Genomic DNA, 16192 nt, shown 5'->3' with positions numbered 1-16192 from the left:
AAGTACTTTAAGGGCTTGTTCGGTTATTGATATTACATGTGTATTGGAGTGTATTGGGTGGGATTGGGGTGGATTTTGACTTGTTATGGATTTAAACCGGCTCAATCCCACCCAATACATGTAGATTATCACCAAAACGAACAAGCCCTAAATGTGTAAACATGCTCTGCAGCCTATGTGGGCTTGTGTTGTTTGTTTGGTTGAAGGTTGGGGGATGTAGTTGTTTTTAGGTGGTTGTGTTTCTGAACCTAAAGAACTTTGTAGTTTTGGGATAACAATATGAAATCTTCCACCATTCACTTTTACCATTATCTAAAAAAACATTTTATGTTACAGGTACACCGGTAGTACAGCAAGAGTGTAAAAGTTAACTACACAGGACTTTGCCTACAACTCTTTGTTCGAAAGAGCTAATGCAGACTGCAGAAGAGAAACAAGTTTCGGCTGTAGGGTGGAGATTGTGTGCCTTACACAAACTTCACCGTCAGTGAGAGCAGCATCGCTCCCTCCCACCTCATCAAGTTGGGCAACCTGGCCTTGAAGGAAGCATCGCACACTGGTCTCGGTGATATCCATCAGGCCCAGAGATGGATGTGTGTGCATCCATCTCGAGATGACGAACCCAGCCAGAAGATACTGCCCTCCGAGGACCAGTTCAGATACAAAACATGGAAACAGAACTCTAGCGAACAGTAAAGATCTGTTGATCTTAGATGTTGCTTCGTTCCATTGTACGAGGAGATCAGTCTGGAATGACCTTGCAAGGTGCCCGACAAGATGGCATATGTAAGAGAAAAATTTAGAGTATGCCTCTTCTGTGATGATCTTCTGCATAGTTCCAGAGGAAAGAACCAAGGCAAGGAGCTCCTGATCATCAGCATTTGATGAGGTGGACACGATTCCTTCCCTCATTTTCACCTCCACCATCTGCAGGCACTGCAGTCTCAGAGATTCATATGGGAGTAGCAACACAGTTTTAAGGGCCATGAAGCAGTCCAGAGCAGATACAAGTTCAACCAAGCTGTGTGCTTCTTCTTCCTCTAGGAACACGCTGTGTTTCAAAGATGCTCGGTCTAGAAGTTCAAGTACCTTGTGCAGCTCACCAAGTTCAACACGTTTTCTGATAATCTCCATCCAGCAACTGTGGAGGGGATGCACAGATAACAACACACCCTCTTGTTTATTCTTTGGACTCTCCAACTCTTCCGGTAGCGCCTCCCAGCCATCATCCCATCCATCACTCCAGTCACTTGTTTCTTTTGGTGATTCATGAGGTGCAACATGCTCTTCTTTGGGGGAGAACAATTGCTCCCACTCTTCTAGCACTGCTTCAAAAACAGCAACGCTCACACCAGAAGCACGTTCTGACAATTTTAAAAAACAAGATACTGCAGAGTCAAGAGTTGCTAGGTTTTCTGGAGTGATATTAGCGTCAGGCAGAACTGCAGCGACCATCTGAGTAGATCTAAGTGCGACAAGAGTCCCTGTGATGCTGCTAGAGGAGTTGATACTCTCATCAGCTATGGCAGCACCCGCTCCATGCTCATACCATGATTCCCATGGCTCAACCTGACACACCATTTCATTTGGAAGAGATTTAAGGTTTCTTCCTGTGATACATTGCATCAGCTGTAGTGCATAGACTCGTAATTGGCTCTCTAGCTGCATGTCTTCCGAATAGCGGATTAACTTCCCCCAAACACCAGATCTGACCATTTCTAGAGCACCAGCATGTTTTCCCGTTGACCGGCTCAAAGATGACAGCAAATTATGAAGCAATATTCGATATTCGCAAGATTCCTCACTCAAATCCGACAAACACTTTTCTGTAGCAGCATTATAAAGTTCTAAGAGGTCCAAATAATTGCTTGGATCTGCATTCTCACTCCCTAACTGTCCTTGTCCTCCAAAGTATACTTCAACTACAGATTCAAAACTGCAGCCTGATAGAATCATAGCTCGACAAAAGCATGGTGTTTCCATCATCTTTCCATTTCTAAGGCAATCTTTTACATACATGGAAATGGCATCCCAACCTTGGTGCAGTGCTATCTCATCAATTATTAATAGCTGCCTGAAAGCTCTCATGCACAGAGATAACCTATTTGAATTTAAGTAGTCTGTTCTTCCATATGAGCAAGCATCAATTGAATCCCCCGGTATGTCATCAACAACTTTAGACCAAAATTCTAGTAGCGTGGCAAGAGGTTTCCTCCATGAAGGTTCCTGTGGATGGCTTCGTGCTAAGTTAGATGGAAAGCAAAGGGTGCAATACCTTCTTACAATATATGAAATATCTGTGGCTGGAAGAGCTTGGATGTACTCCCTGCAACTATCATAGTTCAACTCAAATTCGCATAGGGAAGCCTGCAACTTTTCATAATCTGTGTTGTTCGATTGTGCTTCACTGCGGCCTTCAAGTGATGCCAGCAACCCCAGAACATAGTGCTTGTAAACACCTTGTTGTGATATGAGTCCCTTGGCCAGTACATCAACATACATACTCACAAGAGACTGTACCATATCGGCTATAGCAGTGACGGTGGAGGCATGGATATTCTTGCATACTTCGTCATTGAAATGCTCAAAGTTCAGATTATCCAGTCCAGCAATGTTTTTAAAGTTCAAGCCATCAATGAAGCAGACTTTCTTGCACTCTTCCTCAAGTACCTTATAGTACTGAAATGGTTCAAGCTTATGGGTATGCACATGCACTGGGTATCTCAATTCTATCTCATTGGTCCTCTTCAGATATGAATGACATGCTGAAAGAATGCCGTAAATGTAAGAAAGACGTTGTTTATTATACCCATCTATCTCCAGATAGACATCTGAATATATCATATCGATCACACCCTTAGCTGAGCTGACAATATCCTCCCGGAATTCAGAAATTTCGTTCAGAATATCATTGTTATCCCAGTATTCAGACACAAGACTGCAGGCGAGAAATCGTAAAAGCACCTAAAAATCCAAGCAACCATATGAGATTGTAAAACATCATGAGACAAAACTGCAGGTGAGAAATTTACATATAAAAAAACTCGACCTGCGGGGGTAAGACCGCTTCCACGGCATTATATTAAGAAAAAGACCTTCTAACGCAGGTCACTAAACCCCCCGAACCCTTGCCCCACCCATACACAGCGGAACCGTAGCCCATGTGAGAACAACCGCGACCGGGGCGAGACCTTAGACCTGTGCTTTGGTGTGGGATAGACGAGGTGATTTTGTAACCACAGCCTGAAATTCGCTCCCACGGGGAGTCGAACCCACGACCTGAGGAGTGCTAATCAGACCACCTAACCAACTCAAGTAGAGGCCCTTTCGCTAGAAATTTACATATAAAGAAAACAAAAATATAAGCTCAGATGTGTGAGAGAGACCTCAGTTCGTTGCAACCCATATGCCTCAGCTATCCGCACTGCTTCCTTGAGTATGTGTTTTTTCTCCATCTTTACAGAATTAACAAAGGAGTAAACTACTATTTTGATATAATTAACATCACCAGACAAGAATCGAGATGTGTCTATATCAGGTAATATCTGCTTGAGCATCCGCGCTTGATCAGCCAGTTGTTTATCCTCTTCTAACTTTGATTTCCATTCTCTCCAGAAGGTTGTATTTGCCATATCAACCTGGTCTAAATCATCTGTCAAAGTTGGTAGAAACAAAATGAATATGGTATGTATTAGCACAAAAACAATTCAAATAAAACTCAGCAGAAGATTGAGCTCAGCAGAATATTCAATAGTAAAATAGTGACCATATTGATGACTTGTTGATTTTAGTACACCTACCGGTATCGGCTGAGGTGAACTTCTCATGAAATTTGTGAAGCAACAGGTTTCTCCTCTGTTCAGGAGTGGAGCACTCTTTCTTAGAATTATTGAGGGAACTATATAACATTCCTACACTCATTATGCTGCTAATTTCTTGATAAGATTCTCGTCTTTTTAGCTCTTCCTCTATTATTTTCACTCCATTGAAAGGGTCCATGAGATTCAAAAGAACCGAGCAGCCAAGTACATCAAACTCTTCATCAATGGGAGGCTCCATTATAGACTTTGCAAGAATCATGATTATATTATCATTGGGGGCCAAACCATTTATAACTAACCAATATATGATACTGGTTGCTGCTTTTACTTTTGTTGAAAATCGACATCTCCTAGTGAGATGATCCATTATTTCACCATCACATGCTTCATTACTGAACAATTTCAAAAGCCATGGTAATACCAGTGCTCCAAAGCACAACAATTTCCGGTTTTCTTCCAACATAGACTCCCAATTATGTGTGTCTCCATTAGAAAAGTCCAAGCAAACTTTTGACAGCATGTCTTTAACAATTCCCACAAGGTCGCTACGTCTATCATGGCCATTGTCATCTCTCAGGTCAAGTATGTCTTGCACACTTTGTACAGGAAGTGGTGTGATTGAAGATCCATCAATCAAGAAATTGGGAGGATTTGTTGCGGTTGTAATCATTAATTTCTCAAAAGTACCCTGAGCATGAAGCTCCTTCCAAGCATTCAACAATTCCCCAACAGAATCGTCATCACAATGGCTGAGAGCGAAACCCAATAGCTTTTCACGGGTACCAGTATCCAAATTGTCAAGTGGAGGGCCTCTAGCAATTGCAGCACATAAATCCCACACTGCACCATGACTCTTTTTTGTTAAATTTAAACAGATATCAAGGGCAAGTTGAAGATCACCATTTACCACAGCTTCTCTGGCAATAGCCTCCTCCACATCCGCTACTTCCTCTTCACTTCTTAATCCCAGAAGTTTAGCGACATCAATGATCTCTTCAAAATGAAGGTATGCACCTGCTTGACATGTTATCACCATGCGGATGATATCCATAGGATCCTTTACCTGCCTGAACTGAAGAGGAAGGATAGTCACCCCTAGATAAGGAAGTCTAACAGTAAGAGCATCAATTATATCAGTTTCTGCTTGAACATTTTTGCTATTAGGTAACAAATTTAGGCATTCCCTGGCTTTCCAAATCTGCAAGGGATTGTATAATCCAAGTTAGCATTAATCACAGAAATGAAATGGCAGAGTAATAACTGGATGGCAAAAAAAATTGGTAACATCAACTCACTTCATTCCCAGATAAAGTTGAAGCCGAGAAGAAATACTCCCTTGCAGCTTGTATCACAAGATTTTCAGCCTTCTCTGTGGATAAAGAAACTGCACTGGTTCCTCCAAGATAATTCCTGGCTAGCGAAAATTTACCAGCTTTCAATAGCCCTCTGATAAATTCGGCCAGCATATATTCTGAATCAAGAAAAGGAAATGCCTTTTCTTGGAAGAGTTTTAAATCACGCCACATGTTAGCCCACTCATTGTCTGATCGAACAGGTTGACGTCTGCCAAATTTCGATAAAAGCAGCCGTATAATTTGCCTTACATTCTTCTCATCTAAGTGAGCACTAAGGAAGAAATGCATTGATTTTGGGACCTGTGACCACATTCAGCTATGAGTTGCACTGACAGTGCAGAACATTGGCAAACAAGTAAACAATCCATGAAAAATGAAAGGTATTGTTAGACAATTGATGTATTATTGTGTAGAGATCCTGTGCCTGACTCCTTAGCTGGCCAGACCATGTAGCAGGGCCGTGCCTGGCTCTATAGCCGGCCATCCCCTATTTGATAATGTAGAGATATATATGGTTAGAAAGTCCTCAGGGGATCCTAATTATGGGTTTACTTCCCTGAGGAGATCTTGATTATGGGTTTCCTTTCGCCCCAAGATCTCCTCACCCCTATATATTGTAACCTTTGTATCACTAAATAATCAATCTACTATTCCACACAGATTCAATCTCTTTCATGGTATTACGAGTCTAGGTTTTCTTTCTCTCTTCCATTGTCTGCGCAGCTGTTAGCGCGCCCTTTCCACTAGCGCCGCTCCTAGTGCGACTATGCACTGCCTGCGGTGCCTTTTCCGCGTCCATCAAAGCCCTGTGCCATGTCTTCCTCCATCATCGATGACTGAGCCGCCAATATCTCCCTCCGCTCCCGGTGCTGATGTTGATGCCCATCGCACCGCCGAGGAGCACGCGCGCACGGAACAGGAGGCCCGCGACCCCACCTTGGCGCGTGGTGGGGTTTTTTCTTCTCTATTTTCCTTGTTTGATGTGTGCCCTATAGCCTCTATTTGATTAGATGCATGCCACCTGCTATATGCATGTAGATGTGGATCCGATCGATCAGTTGATCTGGTCGACGACTAATCGCGACTAGTTGACTGGTCGGTAGCTATACGAGGGTCGACTAGACGACTTGAAAACATTGCAACCAATCCCATTCAACATCAGCGCACCAAACATGTGGAGATCAATCTTCACTTCGTCCGAGAGCACATTGCACTTATTGATATCCGTGTCCTTCACATGCCGACGACCTCTCAGTTCGCCGACATCTTCACCAAGGAACTGCATTCATCTGTATTCATGGAATTTTGGTCCATCCTGAATATTTGGTGTCACAAAAGGGCCTCTAATTGAGTTGGTTAGGTGGTCGAGTAGCACTTCGTAGGTCCTGAGTTTGAATCCCAGTGGGAGCGAATTTTAGCCTGAGGTTAAAAAAGGTCTTGTTGGTTCCCCTGGTTGTGTGCACACGAGATGGACTAGCCTATGGGGGACGAATCCTCGTGTAGGGGCTAGGAGGATCAAAGCACGAGTAAAGATCTGACCTATAGGGGGCGGGCCCTCATGCTGCACGAGGGGCCCAACTTTCGTGAATGTTTCTTGGTTTGGGCTCCAATTGAGCTTCTTCTTAATATAATACCGTAGAGGCGGTCTTTCCCCTACCGGTAGAGTTTTTGAATGTTCGGTGTCCCGACGATTCGACTGCGGGGGTGTGTTAGACAATTAATGTATTATTGTGTGTAGAGGTCCTACACCTGGCTCCTTAGCCGGCTAGACCGTGTAGCAAGGCCACACCTGGCTCTAGGCTCTATAGACGATCGTCCCCTATTTGGTAATGTGGAGATATATATGGTTAGAAAGTCCTGAGGAGATCTTAATTATGGGTTCCTTTTGCCCCAAGATCTCCTCACCCCTATATATTGTAACCTTTGCATCACTAAATAATCAATCTACTATTCCACACAAATTCAATCTCTTTCATGGTATTAGGAGTCTAGGTTTTCTTTCTCTCTTCCATTGTCTGCGCAGCTATTAGCGCGCCCTCTCCACCGGCACCGCTCCTAATGCGCCTATGCACTACCCGCGGGCGCTGCCTTTTGCACGTCCATCAAAGCCATGTGCCATGTCTTCCTCCATAATCGATGACTGAGCCGCCAAGATCTCCCTCCGCTCCTGGTGCTGATGTTGATGCCCATCACACCGCTGAGGAGCACGCGCGCACGGAACAAGAGGCTCAGGACCCTGCCTTGGCGCGCGCCCTCAAGGCCGACCGTAAAGCTACTGTCGTCAAGAAAGAGATCGAGGCGGCCTTCGAGCGCCTTCGTGCCGCTCAAGAACATATGCAGCCCACGAGCGGACCACGGCTGCACCACTTCGGGTTGAGGATCTCGCTCCCGATGGAGCGATTGATGTCCCGCCACTTCTAGCGCGGGTGGACCCTGCCTTACCGACGCACTGCTTCAACAGCAGGCCTCCACCCTTCTCAAGTCTCAACCTACACGGGTAGGCGGTCTCTGTCTAGAACATTCGTTCTATAGTCCCGCTCGTGCTCGACGTCAACTTCACATTCTACGCCCGCTCAAAGGAGTCATTCCTCGACGTCCTCAACAAGTACTCGTTGGAACTGCATGCCCTCTCCGAAACCGTCACCCCAGCATCTCCTTCCTGGGTGCGGATGAACGGTGCGTCTGCACCTGCCTTCTTGGCGCCATCTCCAACGACCTCGTCGGCACCGCCTCCGAGCGCGGCGCCTCCACCCGCGTGATCTGGGTCGCCATTGAATCCCAATTCCTTGGAAACCGCACCACCCACGCTCTCTATACCGACCAGGAGTTCCAAGCTTTCTCCCAGGGTGATATGTCCGTCGTCGACTACTGTCGTTGCTTCAAGCGCATGGTGGAGGGCCTCTGGGACCTTGGCCATCCTATCACTGAGGAGACGCTCATCCTCAACATCATACATGGGCTTAACGAGCGTTTCAGCGCTCTTGGACTCCCACCTTCACCGCACCAGCCCACTTCCCTCATTCTTGTAGGTCCGGGACAACCTACGCGTCGAGGAGCTCACCATGGCTAAGGCTCCTCGGCTGCAGCCCTCGTTGTCCTCTCTGGTGACAACTCTAGAGGTGGCTCTAATGGTGGTGCTGGTGGCTCCAAACCACCAGCAACCACGTGGCAGGCGCGATGGCAGGCGCTATAACAAAGACACCAATTGTTCCTCCCATGGTGCACAGGGTGCTTCAGGGCGGCACCAACACCCCTGGGCACTCTCATCCCGTCGGCTACACCTACCAGAACTCGTGGACCGGCGCCATCAACATGTGGCTGGGTCCATGAACTGACGAGCCCTGACACCTCCACGCCCTAAGGCGCCCTACAAGCCACAGCAGGCGTCGCAGTCCTACGTCATCGATCCTCCTGGCCAATGGGCTAGTCAGTGGTGCGTCCCTCCTACACCCATCCATCCCTCTTTGTCTCAAGGCTAGGATCAGCAGGCTAGCAGCCAACTTCCAGACCATGACGCTCCAACAACCTCCGCAACAAGACTGGTTCTTTGACCGGTTCTCTGGTTGATCATCCACATCTGGTTGTAGCTCCACCGAGTTGACAATATCCCATAGGCTATGAAAATCCATGAGGATCCGAACAGTGATGGCACTCTGAATATCCAACACCACGAAGTATTAGTAAGGGCAACCTGCACCGTCCTCCTATTAGCTCTTTGCTTACTTGCTTAGGGATGGTAGCGAAAAGCCAGGGAGCAAGATCAACAATCATGTTGTGTGTGTGTGTGTGTTTTGGGCCATAGGCCTTTTTCCTCTCCTTTTAATATAATGATACGCAGCCCTCCTACGTATTCGAGAAAAAAAGAATGCATGTGATAAAATTTTCTTTTTCCCCTTCACATTGCATACAAGTATGAGGTATCCCTATACAGAGCAGCAATGCTAAAGAAGTCCAAGTAGATTTACTGCAATTCAACATGTCTAAAACACTAAAGAAACCAAAACAAAAATATAGAAGCAATGATTTATTGAAGAGGCATCAATACCTGATAATAAGCAAAGAGCCGTCCTACTTCTACATGGCCTTCAGCAACTTTTAGCCTCTTCTCCAATATATCAAGATATTTGACATCATTAGGTTTGTCAGGTACTGAATCATAGTGATAAAAATCTTCTGGAGCATTGCCCAGACCAGATAAGATATCAGCACAGACACATTGCATCTCCTCATAAGAAACCATAGAAGAACCAAGAGCATGCTTAGCATCTTTCAGATTGCAGTCTTCTTCACTAGCCACTAACGATTTCTCCCTCTTTGTTTTATAGAGTGACTTTGATAATATTGATGACATGGTATTCCACTGGTTAGTTGCACTGCACATATAAATGCAGTGAACAGAGGTTTCTATCATCTCAGCAAGATCCTTGAAGAGACCATATATTGGTGATTCCCCACAACCATTTTCAATGACAGCTAAGCAAATCAAAAGCTCATTTTTAGCAGCTACCTCTTTCAGCCAACTAACAAGGTAGGATTCTTGTTTGTGTTCATATAATTTCTTCATAAAACGGATAGCATTTTCTTCTAGCCGTTGAACAACTGTATCTTCTTTGACTCCTTTGAGAATGATTTTGAACTTTTCATAATCAGGCAGATCTTCCCATGTCAAAAGATTCATTGTAAACTCATTCAATTCATTAGAATATACAACCTGGTAGAGGCATTTAATATCATCAAAGAATGGCTGCAACTCTACAATGCCCTTCTGACATGCAAGCTCTATCATGGCCAGAGAGTTTTCCAGCTGTCCACTTAAGCAGTCAATGTCCCTTGCTCTGTTCTTATACCACTCACAAAGTTCAGCAACTGAAGGCCATGAAAAGCCTTTTGAGTGCTTTACAAGTATTTCCGTTTTGATCTCTTCGACCTTGTCCAACTCGGCAGGGCAATTGTTTATATATGAAGCCATCTGTTCACATTCAACCCAATCACCAGCTCTTAATATGACAACACTGGGAAGGGATTTCCCTGGCAGCAACTGACTATAAGTCTGAACAGCAAGGGTTTCTGGGATAGCAGACAAAACACGTAAAATATCTGAAGAGACAGTATATGGATGACGCTTGAATATAAGATTTAAAGCCCCAATTTTGCCACTTTCGGCTAATGCTATGGCTGTTTCCACCAATGGCATTGAACGGAATTTGCTATATTCTCCTGCTGCATACCTGCATAATAAGACCATTGCATTTAGCCTGAAGTAAGCGGCAAGCAAGCAAAGTCCAATAAAAAGCGGCAAGTTCCACATGTGCATGCAATCAACTTTGCAAAAGAAAGCTAACATCATCATACAGTGCAGAAAAATAGGAAAGTGGTTTTAAGAACTGGAATGAGCAAATAGGTTAGACAAATGAAAACAAGCCAACATGTAATCTTGAAAATGTTATCGATAAAATGGAAACAAGACAAGAAACATTCCTTTGACTAAGAAGATAAGTGATTGCATCCATTTCTCTTTTTCCTACATGTAAAAAATTAGAGCCAGGTTGCCATTGGGTAAAGCTTATTTCGGTTATAAGTGGAACGCTACGCCAAATTACTAAGGGGAGTATATCAGTGCAGAAACTTCTATAGTATCTTGAGTAATGAACTGTGATTCAGATATGCTCTATGCATGTAACGAATTATGTTAATTAGATGTGTGTAGGATTAATGTGACTCAACAACTGTAATATAGTTGTAAATGCTTCCAAAAAATTAACATTTCCTGGTTATGCATTCTTATCTTGAGAAAGAATAGCAAGAACATACCTTCCCATATTAATGCCCAAGAATGTCTCTAACATGTCTATGTGCCGCAATAAACGAAGCCTAATGGTGCGACTGTCCCATGTTGAGCCCTTACTGCTGTTATCTAACTCAGAAAATCTGTAACAATCAGTTATACAAAGTCCAAAAGAAAGTAGAGCCCTTAAATCTGCTTCTGTAGGCCCAACTTTGTTTACACATTCTGATAATACAAATACTTGGTCTTTAATTTTTGCTAAGTACGAGTCTATCTCATGAGTATTGGCATCAGAGTGCAACCAGCATGCTTTAAGAACTTCATCCTTATCTAGATTGTATCTAGAAGCAAAATCTAAAGCGTCCTTGTATCGTTTCTCTCTTATCAGAACAGAGTACATTTCTGCTACTGTAACTTTGGAGAATGATATCAGACTCCAGGACATTTCATCCCCTTCTGTTTGTTGGTGCTCCCCAGAACCACTCAGCAGACAAGGTTCCGAGTCACTATCCATCCGCTTATTAACTGGAGTGTTTGTTCCATATCTCCTAGATTGCAAAACAAAAGCATGTCCTTCAGTAGCCTTTGCCTTCTCCAATATTGGTGTAGATAAAACCGGGTCATCATTGGAAACTATCTTGTCTTCAGTGATGCTGTACATGCTAATGCTACCATCTTTTCTTACCAACATAAGAACATTATCTGTCCACCAACTGATGTCCTTAACATCAATTAGGTGTCTAGCCTTTCCAAGAGTTTGAAGTGGAACAGTGCGCAAGTCACCATCAAGTGAAAAAAAGTTTACAAAACCAGTCAAATCCAACGTAGCAATATACTTTCCCTGAGGCGAGATCCTGATTTTCGGGGATGAAACAAAGGTTCTTTGATCCTTCAGGGGACAAAATACCCCTTCCAACTGCATGCTTTTAAATGAAAGACTAAGTTCCAGATTTTTGTTGAAGTGTAATAGATACATAAAATAGGTTCCTAAAATATTATAATAAAGAAGATTAGAAACAACGCCATTTGAATTTCAGTGAACAAGCTATATAGTGCAGGATTAGCAAGTGTAGAAGTTGAGAACAGGCTGGTGAATGAGCATACCAGAATAACTATTGGAGCTAAATGAAACATTGGAATCTCCAACTAGGACAAATAGCGAGTGACGTTGATGGTAATCAATGCACGATAAACTTCGAGGTAACTGGATAGTCCTAGCTGACATTGCATCTTTAGTTGATATGGGAACTTCGCATAAACATGCCTCAGGTTCTTCAGTGTAATCAAATCTATGAACCAAGCAGTCACTTGTAAAAATGTAGAAACCTGGCCTACAAATATTAATGGAAATTATTAGTTAAGGCCAAATTATCCCACGAAATGAAGGATAATACATGATTTAAGGGGAAAGCTCCCAACTGAAAACAACTGATAATCACCTAAGTAAGCTTGTACCATCCTGCAAAACCAGATCAATAATGGAAGAAGATAGCTTCAACTGATCACATGTCCTCCTTGCTAGTAACTCCCCATTTTCTTTGATCAAGTAAAGTGTGCTTAGGTCATCCACCACACCAAAAACGCCTTGAGCCTCCAGCCAAGCCCCATTTGTGAAAAATGCTATTCGGTCATTATCTGACCAGAAATAGTTACAATACAGTGGATAATCAGAAAAAATGATGCCCCCGGACCTCTACTGCAGAAAATGCACATGAAACTATGTTCCATATTATAAAACTATTTTCAAGAAACTAAAAAGAAAATGGAAATATGCAGATTGCTACTGTCTAGGGATTGTAGCAAAATGACAATAGTGCAATATTTCTGCCAACATAAACAAAAACTGGCACCTAATCTCCCAAAAAAATTAATTGGTCAACCTGAGGAACGAAAATGTAATGAGCAGTGTAAAATGTTTGCTTGGTGTAAATGGTAAAATGATGCATGGACTGAAATTCTTTCAATAATCAGTGCAACTTTTCTTCTAAACATGCAAATGGCAGCCTGCACCCGGACATTTGGATAAATAAATTTGGAGCCTTAACATAGACAATTTATATGTGAAGTACCTATGTCCAGGAAAACATGCAATTCTTTCTCTATCCTTAGTCAAACTTTCTAAAGTTTGACCAAGATTATAGAAAAAGATCAATATTTACAGCACAAAATATGTATACTAACAATATATTTCATGGCAAATCAAATGACACTTATTTGGTATTATAAATATTGATATTTTTATTATAATAAACTTGGTCAAACTCCAAATGGTTTGACTCAGTACTATGTTAGAATTGTATTCTTTCCTGAACAAAGGGAGAGGTAAGCTAGAAAACTGGAGTCACAACAACCTTACTTCTGCGTCAGCAGTGCATATTAAAAATACACAGCATAAAATGCTATTGTCACGACCAAATAAAGATATCTTCCACATATAACATTTTTTGTTAAATTAAATGCAAATTATGATGGTCTCATATGCCACATTTCTGAAAGGACTTCGAAGTTCAAGTAATATGTGGTTCACTCATTCCAATAAATATAACTTAATACTCTATATGCATGCGAATTGAGAGACAATTTCTTTCACGCTTAATACACATAATAGTAAACACCAATGAATAACACTAGAAGAACCAAAGCGATGAAGGAACAAGCAGGACGCTCACTCACTTGTGTAAACACCACAAGGTGATGCATAGCCATCGGCTTTCCTCAAGATGATGATGTGATTCCCAACAGTTACAGACACATATTCTGCATTTGGTGAGACAAACAGTGCGACGCCATCCCCCTTCTTCCTCTGCCTACTCTTCCCCAGCACCCTGTACCTATCCCACTTTTCCTTAAGTTTGCTCACACCTTCAAGGGTGGTTGGTGGTAGCATGAAGAAGCAAATGGTCAGCGCCACATCCTGTATGGATGGATTTGTGAAGGTTTCGAAGCGAAGGAATTGTACCTTGCAAGGAGAGATAGGAGAGGACACCTCCTCCTCCAGCATCTGAGCTACCACAACTTGTCGCAGCACCTTGGTATTCTTCTTGCTGTGTTTGCAAGAATTACATAACTATGAAGATGACCATCAAGATTTCACAGCTATTTAGCTTCCAAAATACTACTAAAAACTTGGTAAATTGAACAACTCGCAGCCACGTTGTACGAAACAAAAAGAACACATATAGATAGACAGGCTAAAAGGGGAAAAAACATTGTGAGCTATTGCTATGAACTCTGGCGACACCCTCACCCGAAAACAGAATTCGGGAAATGGACATCAAGGGAACATTATTGAAGAGCGCGAATCTACGATGACCCACCTCGCATCTCTCCCAAGCACAACGCGCCCGCGATTGGATTACGAGAGGGAGAAAGCATGGGAGGACGAGGAGGGGGAGAGGGAGGGGGCGGGCACTCACATGAGGGATCACGTGGGATCCCGACGCGTGCCGGTGGATCTCGTACAGTGCTTCATCGTCCTCCGGTGCCATCGCCGGCATCCCGCGCCTTGCTGAAGAGTGGAGATCTCCGCCGAGTTGAGCTCGAACTCGGGTCGAGGAGCTTGTTTGCGATACGTTTGGTGACTTTGGTCGAACCGAAGGGAGAGGGACCGAGGGGCGACGGACAGGACGGAGCGGTTTCGTTTGGTAACCGGTACCCTTTGGCCCTGTCTCGAAGGGAAAATCCCCCAGAACGAGTGAGCGCCGTCTATCTCTCTCTCTCGCCCGCACGCTCGAGCACCGGCGCTGGCAGGTGGAGAGCTCCGGCGAGGGGCCCCGATCAGGGGTGGGCGGTCAGGAGACCACCGGCGCAGTGCCGCGGGCGGGGGCGTCCGGCGTGAGTGGACGAAAGAGCGGCGGCGCGGGGAAGCGTCCTCTGCAGTCCTGCCCCGCTGACGTGTGGGGCCAGACTAGGTTCTATCCTGCACGTCAGCGGACCATCTGTGCACGGAGGTAAGGGGGCTAGTTTGGTACGGACGTGATCTGGGATTAGTTAGGCTCCATCCAGCCAGGTTCGCTCGTGTACCCTAAATATAAGTTTCAATCGGTCTTTGACGCTGGACGCTGCTGGATTCTCTATATATAGAGTTTCTCTAAACTATTCTCTATTTATTTAAATACTTTAAATAAACGATTTAGCAAAACTAAAATATATACAATACATTTGAAAGTATGGTAAATACGTATTTAAAAAATAAAAATGTCTCTAATATAGGTATTTGGGTATAGGGAATGTGATTTAGAATACGTTGTTGGAAAGAAAGGAGATATAGAGGATGAAATCTTTTAGACAAGACTGTAAATGATGGATATAGAGAACGTTGCTGGAGAGAAAGAAGATATAAATGATATGAAAGTCGTCTAGAGGGGGGTGAATAGGAAATTTATAAACTTAAGCACAACTACAAGCCGGGTTAGCGTTAGAAATATGAACGAGTCCGAGAGAGAGGGCGAAAAACAAATCGCAAGCAAAATAAAGAGTGAGACACAAGGATTTGTTTTACCGAGGTTCGGTTCTTGGAAACCTACTCCCCATTGAGGTGGTCACAAAGACCGGGTCTCTTTCAACCCTTTTCCTCTCTCAAACGGTCACTTAGACCGAGTGAGCTTCTCTTCTCAATCAAACGGGACACAAAGTTCCCGCAAGGACCACCACACAATTGATGTCTCTTGTCTCGGTTACAATTGAGTTGATCACAAGAAAGAATGAGAAAAAGAAGCAATCCAAGCGCAAGAACTCAAATGAACACAAGTCACTCTCTCACTAGTCACTAATTGATTGGGAATGATCTTTGGATTTGGGAGAGGACTTGATCTCTTTGGTGTGTCTTGTATTGAATGCTATAGCTCTTGTAAGGTGTAGGAAGTCTGAAAACTTGGATGCTATGAATGGTGGGTGGTTGGGGGTATTTATAGCCCCAACCACCAAACTAGCCGTTTGGTGAAGGCTGCTGTCGTATGTTGCACCGGACAGTCCGGTGCGTCACCGGACACTGTCCGGTGCGCCTGCCACATCACCCAGCCGTTGGATTCTGACCGTTGGAGCTTTTGTCTTCTGGGCCACCGGACAGTCCGGTGGTGCACCGGATAGGTCCTGTAGACTGTCCGGTGCGCCTTCTGACGCGTGCCTGACTTCTGCGCGCACTGTAGCGCATTTAATGCGGTTGCAGGCGACCGTTGGCGCTGAAGTAGTCGTTGCTCCGCTGGCACATCGGACAGTCCGGTGCGCCACCG

The 16192-nt window shown here is 44.0% G+C and overlaps 1 protein-coding gene across 2 annotated transcripts; it reads right to left on the bottom strand.

The window, feature by feature from the left end:
• Positions 1–280: 280 nt before the first annotated feature.
• LOC100193870 (MAG2-interacting protein 2) lies at positions 281–14897 on the bottom strand. 2 transcript variants are annotated; one of them, XM_008656183.4, is made up of 11 exons: positions 14378–14897; positions 13921–14005; positions 13635–13823; positions 12401–12596; positions 12066–12287; positions 10988–11948; positions 9222–10404; positions 5117–5476; positions 3801–5019; positions 3387–3652; positions 281–2964 (listed from the first exon to the last, which is right to left on the bottom strand). In XM_008656183.4, the coding sequence occupies exons 4-11, from the start codon at positions 12417–12419 to the stop codon at positions 388–390; spliced, it is 6807 nt and encodes a 2268-aa protein (XP_008654405.1). In that variant the 5' UTR covers positions 12420–12596; positions 13635–13823; positions 13921–14005; positions 14378–14897; the 3' UTR covers positions 281–387. The 2 variants fall into 2 exon arrangements, with proteins under 2 accessions (XP_008654405.1, NP_001346241.1); NM_001359312.1 differs by having other exon boundaries at positions 288–2964; positions 12066–12292; positions 14378–14844.
• Between the last annotated feature and the right edge of the window lie 1295 nt (positions 14898–16192).

The sequence above is a fragment of the Zea mays genome, chromosome 8, assembly GCF_902167145.1.
Source record: "Zea mays cultivar B73 chromosome 8, Zm-B73-REFERENCE-NAM-5.0, whole genome shotgun sequence".
Classification (NCBI taxonomy): Eukaryota; Viridiplantae; Streptophyta; class Magnoliopsida; order Poales; family Poaceae; genus Zea; species Zea mays.
This window is presented reverse-complemented; position numbering and strand designations above follow the sequence as displayed.

Bases quoted from the DNA above. Each gene is read 5' to 3' on its own strand.
- LOC100193870 (NM_001359312.1), bottom strand. From the start codon at position 14,458: ATGCCGGCGATGGCACCGGAGGACGATGAAGCACTGTACGAGATCCAC. The intron at 13,824-13,920 runs GTACAATTCCTT...CCACCCTTGAAG, and splicing joins CTCCTATCTCTCCTTGCAAG to GTGTGAGCAAACTTAAGGAA. The intron at 12,293-12,400 runs GTGATTATCAGT...TAATATTTGTAG, and splicing joins GATGGTACAAGCTTACTTAG to GCCAGGTTTCTACATTTTTA.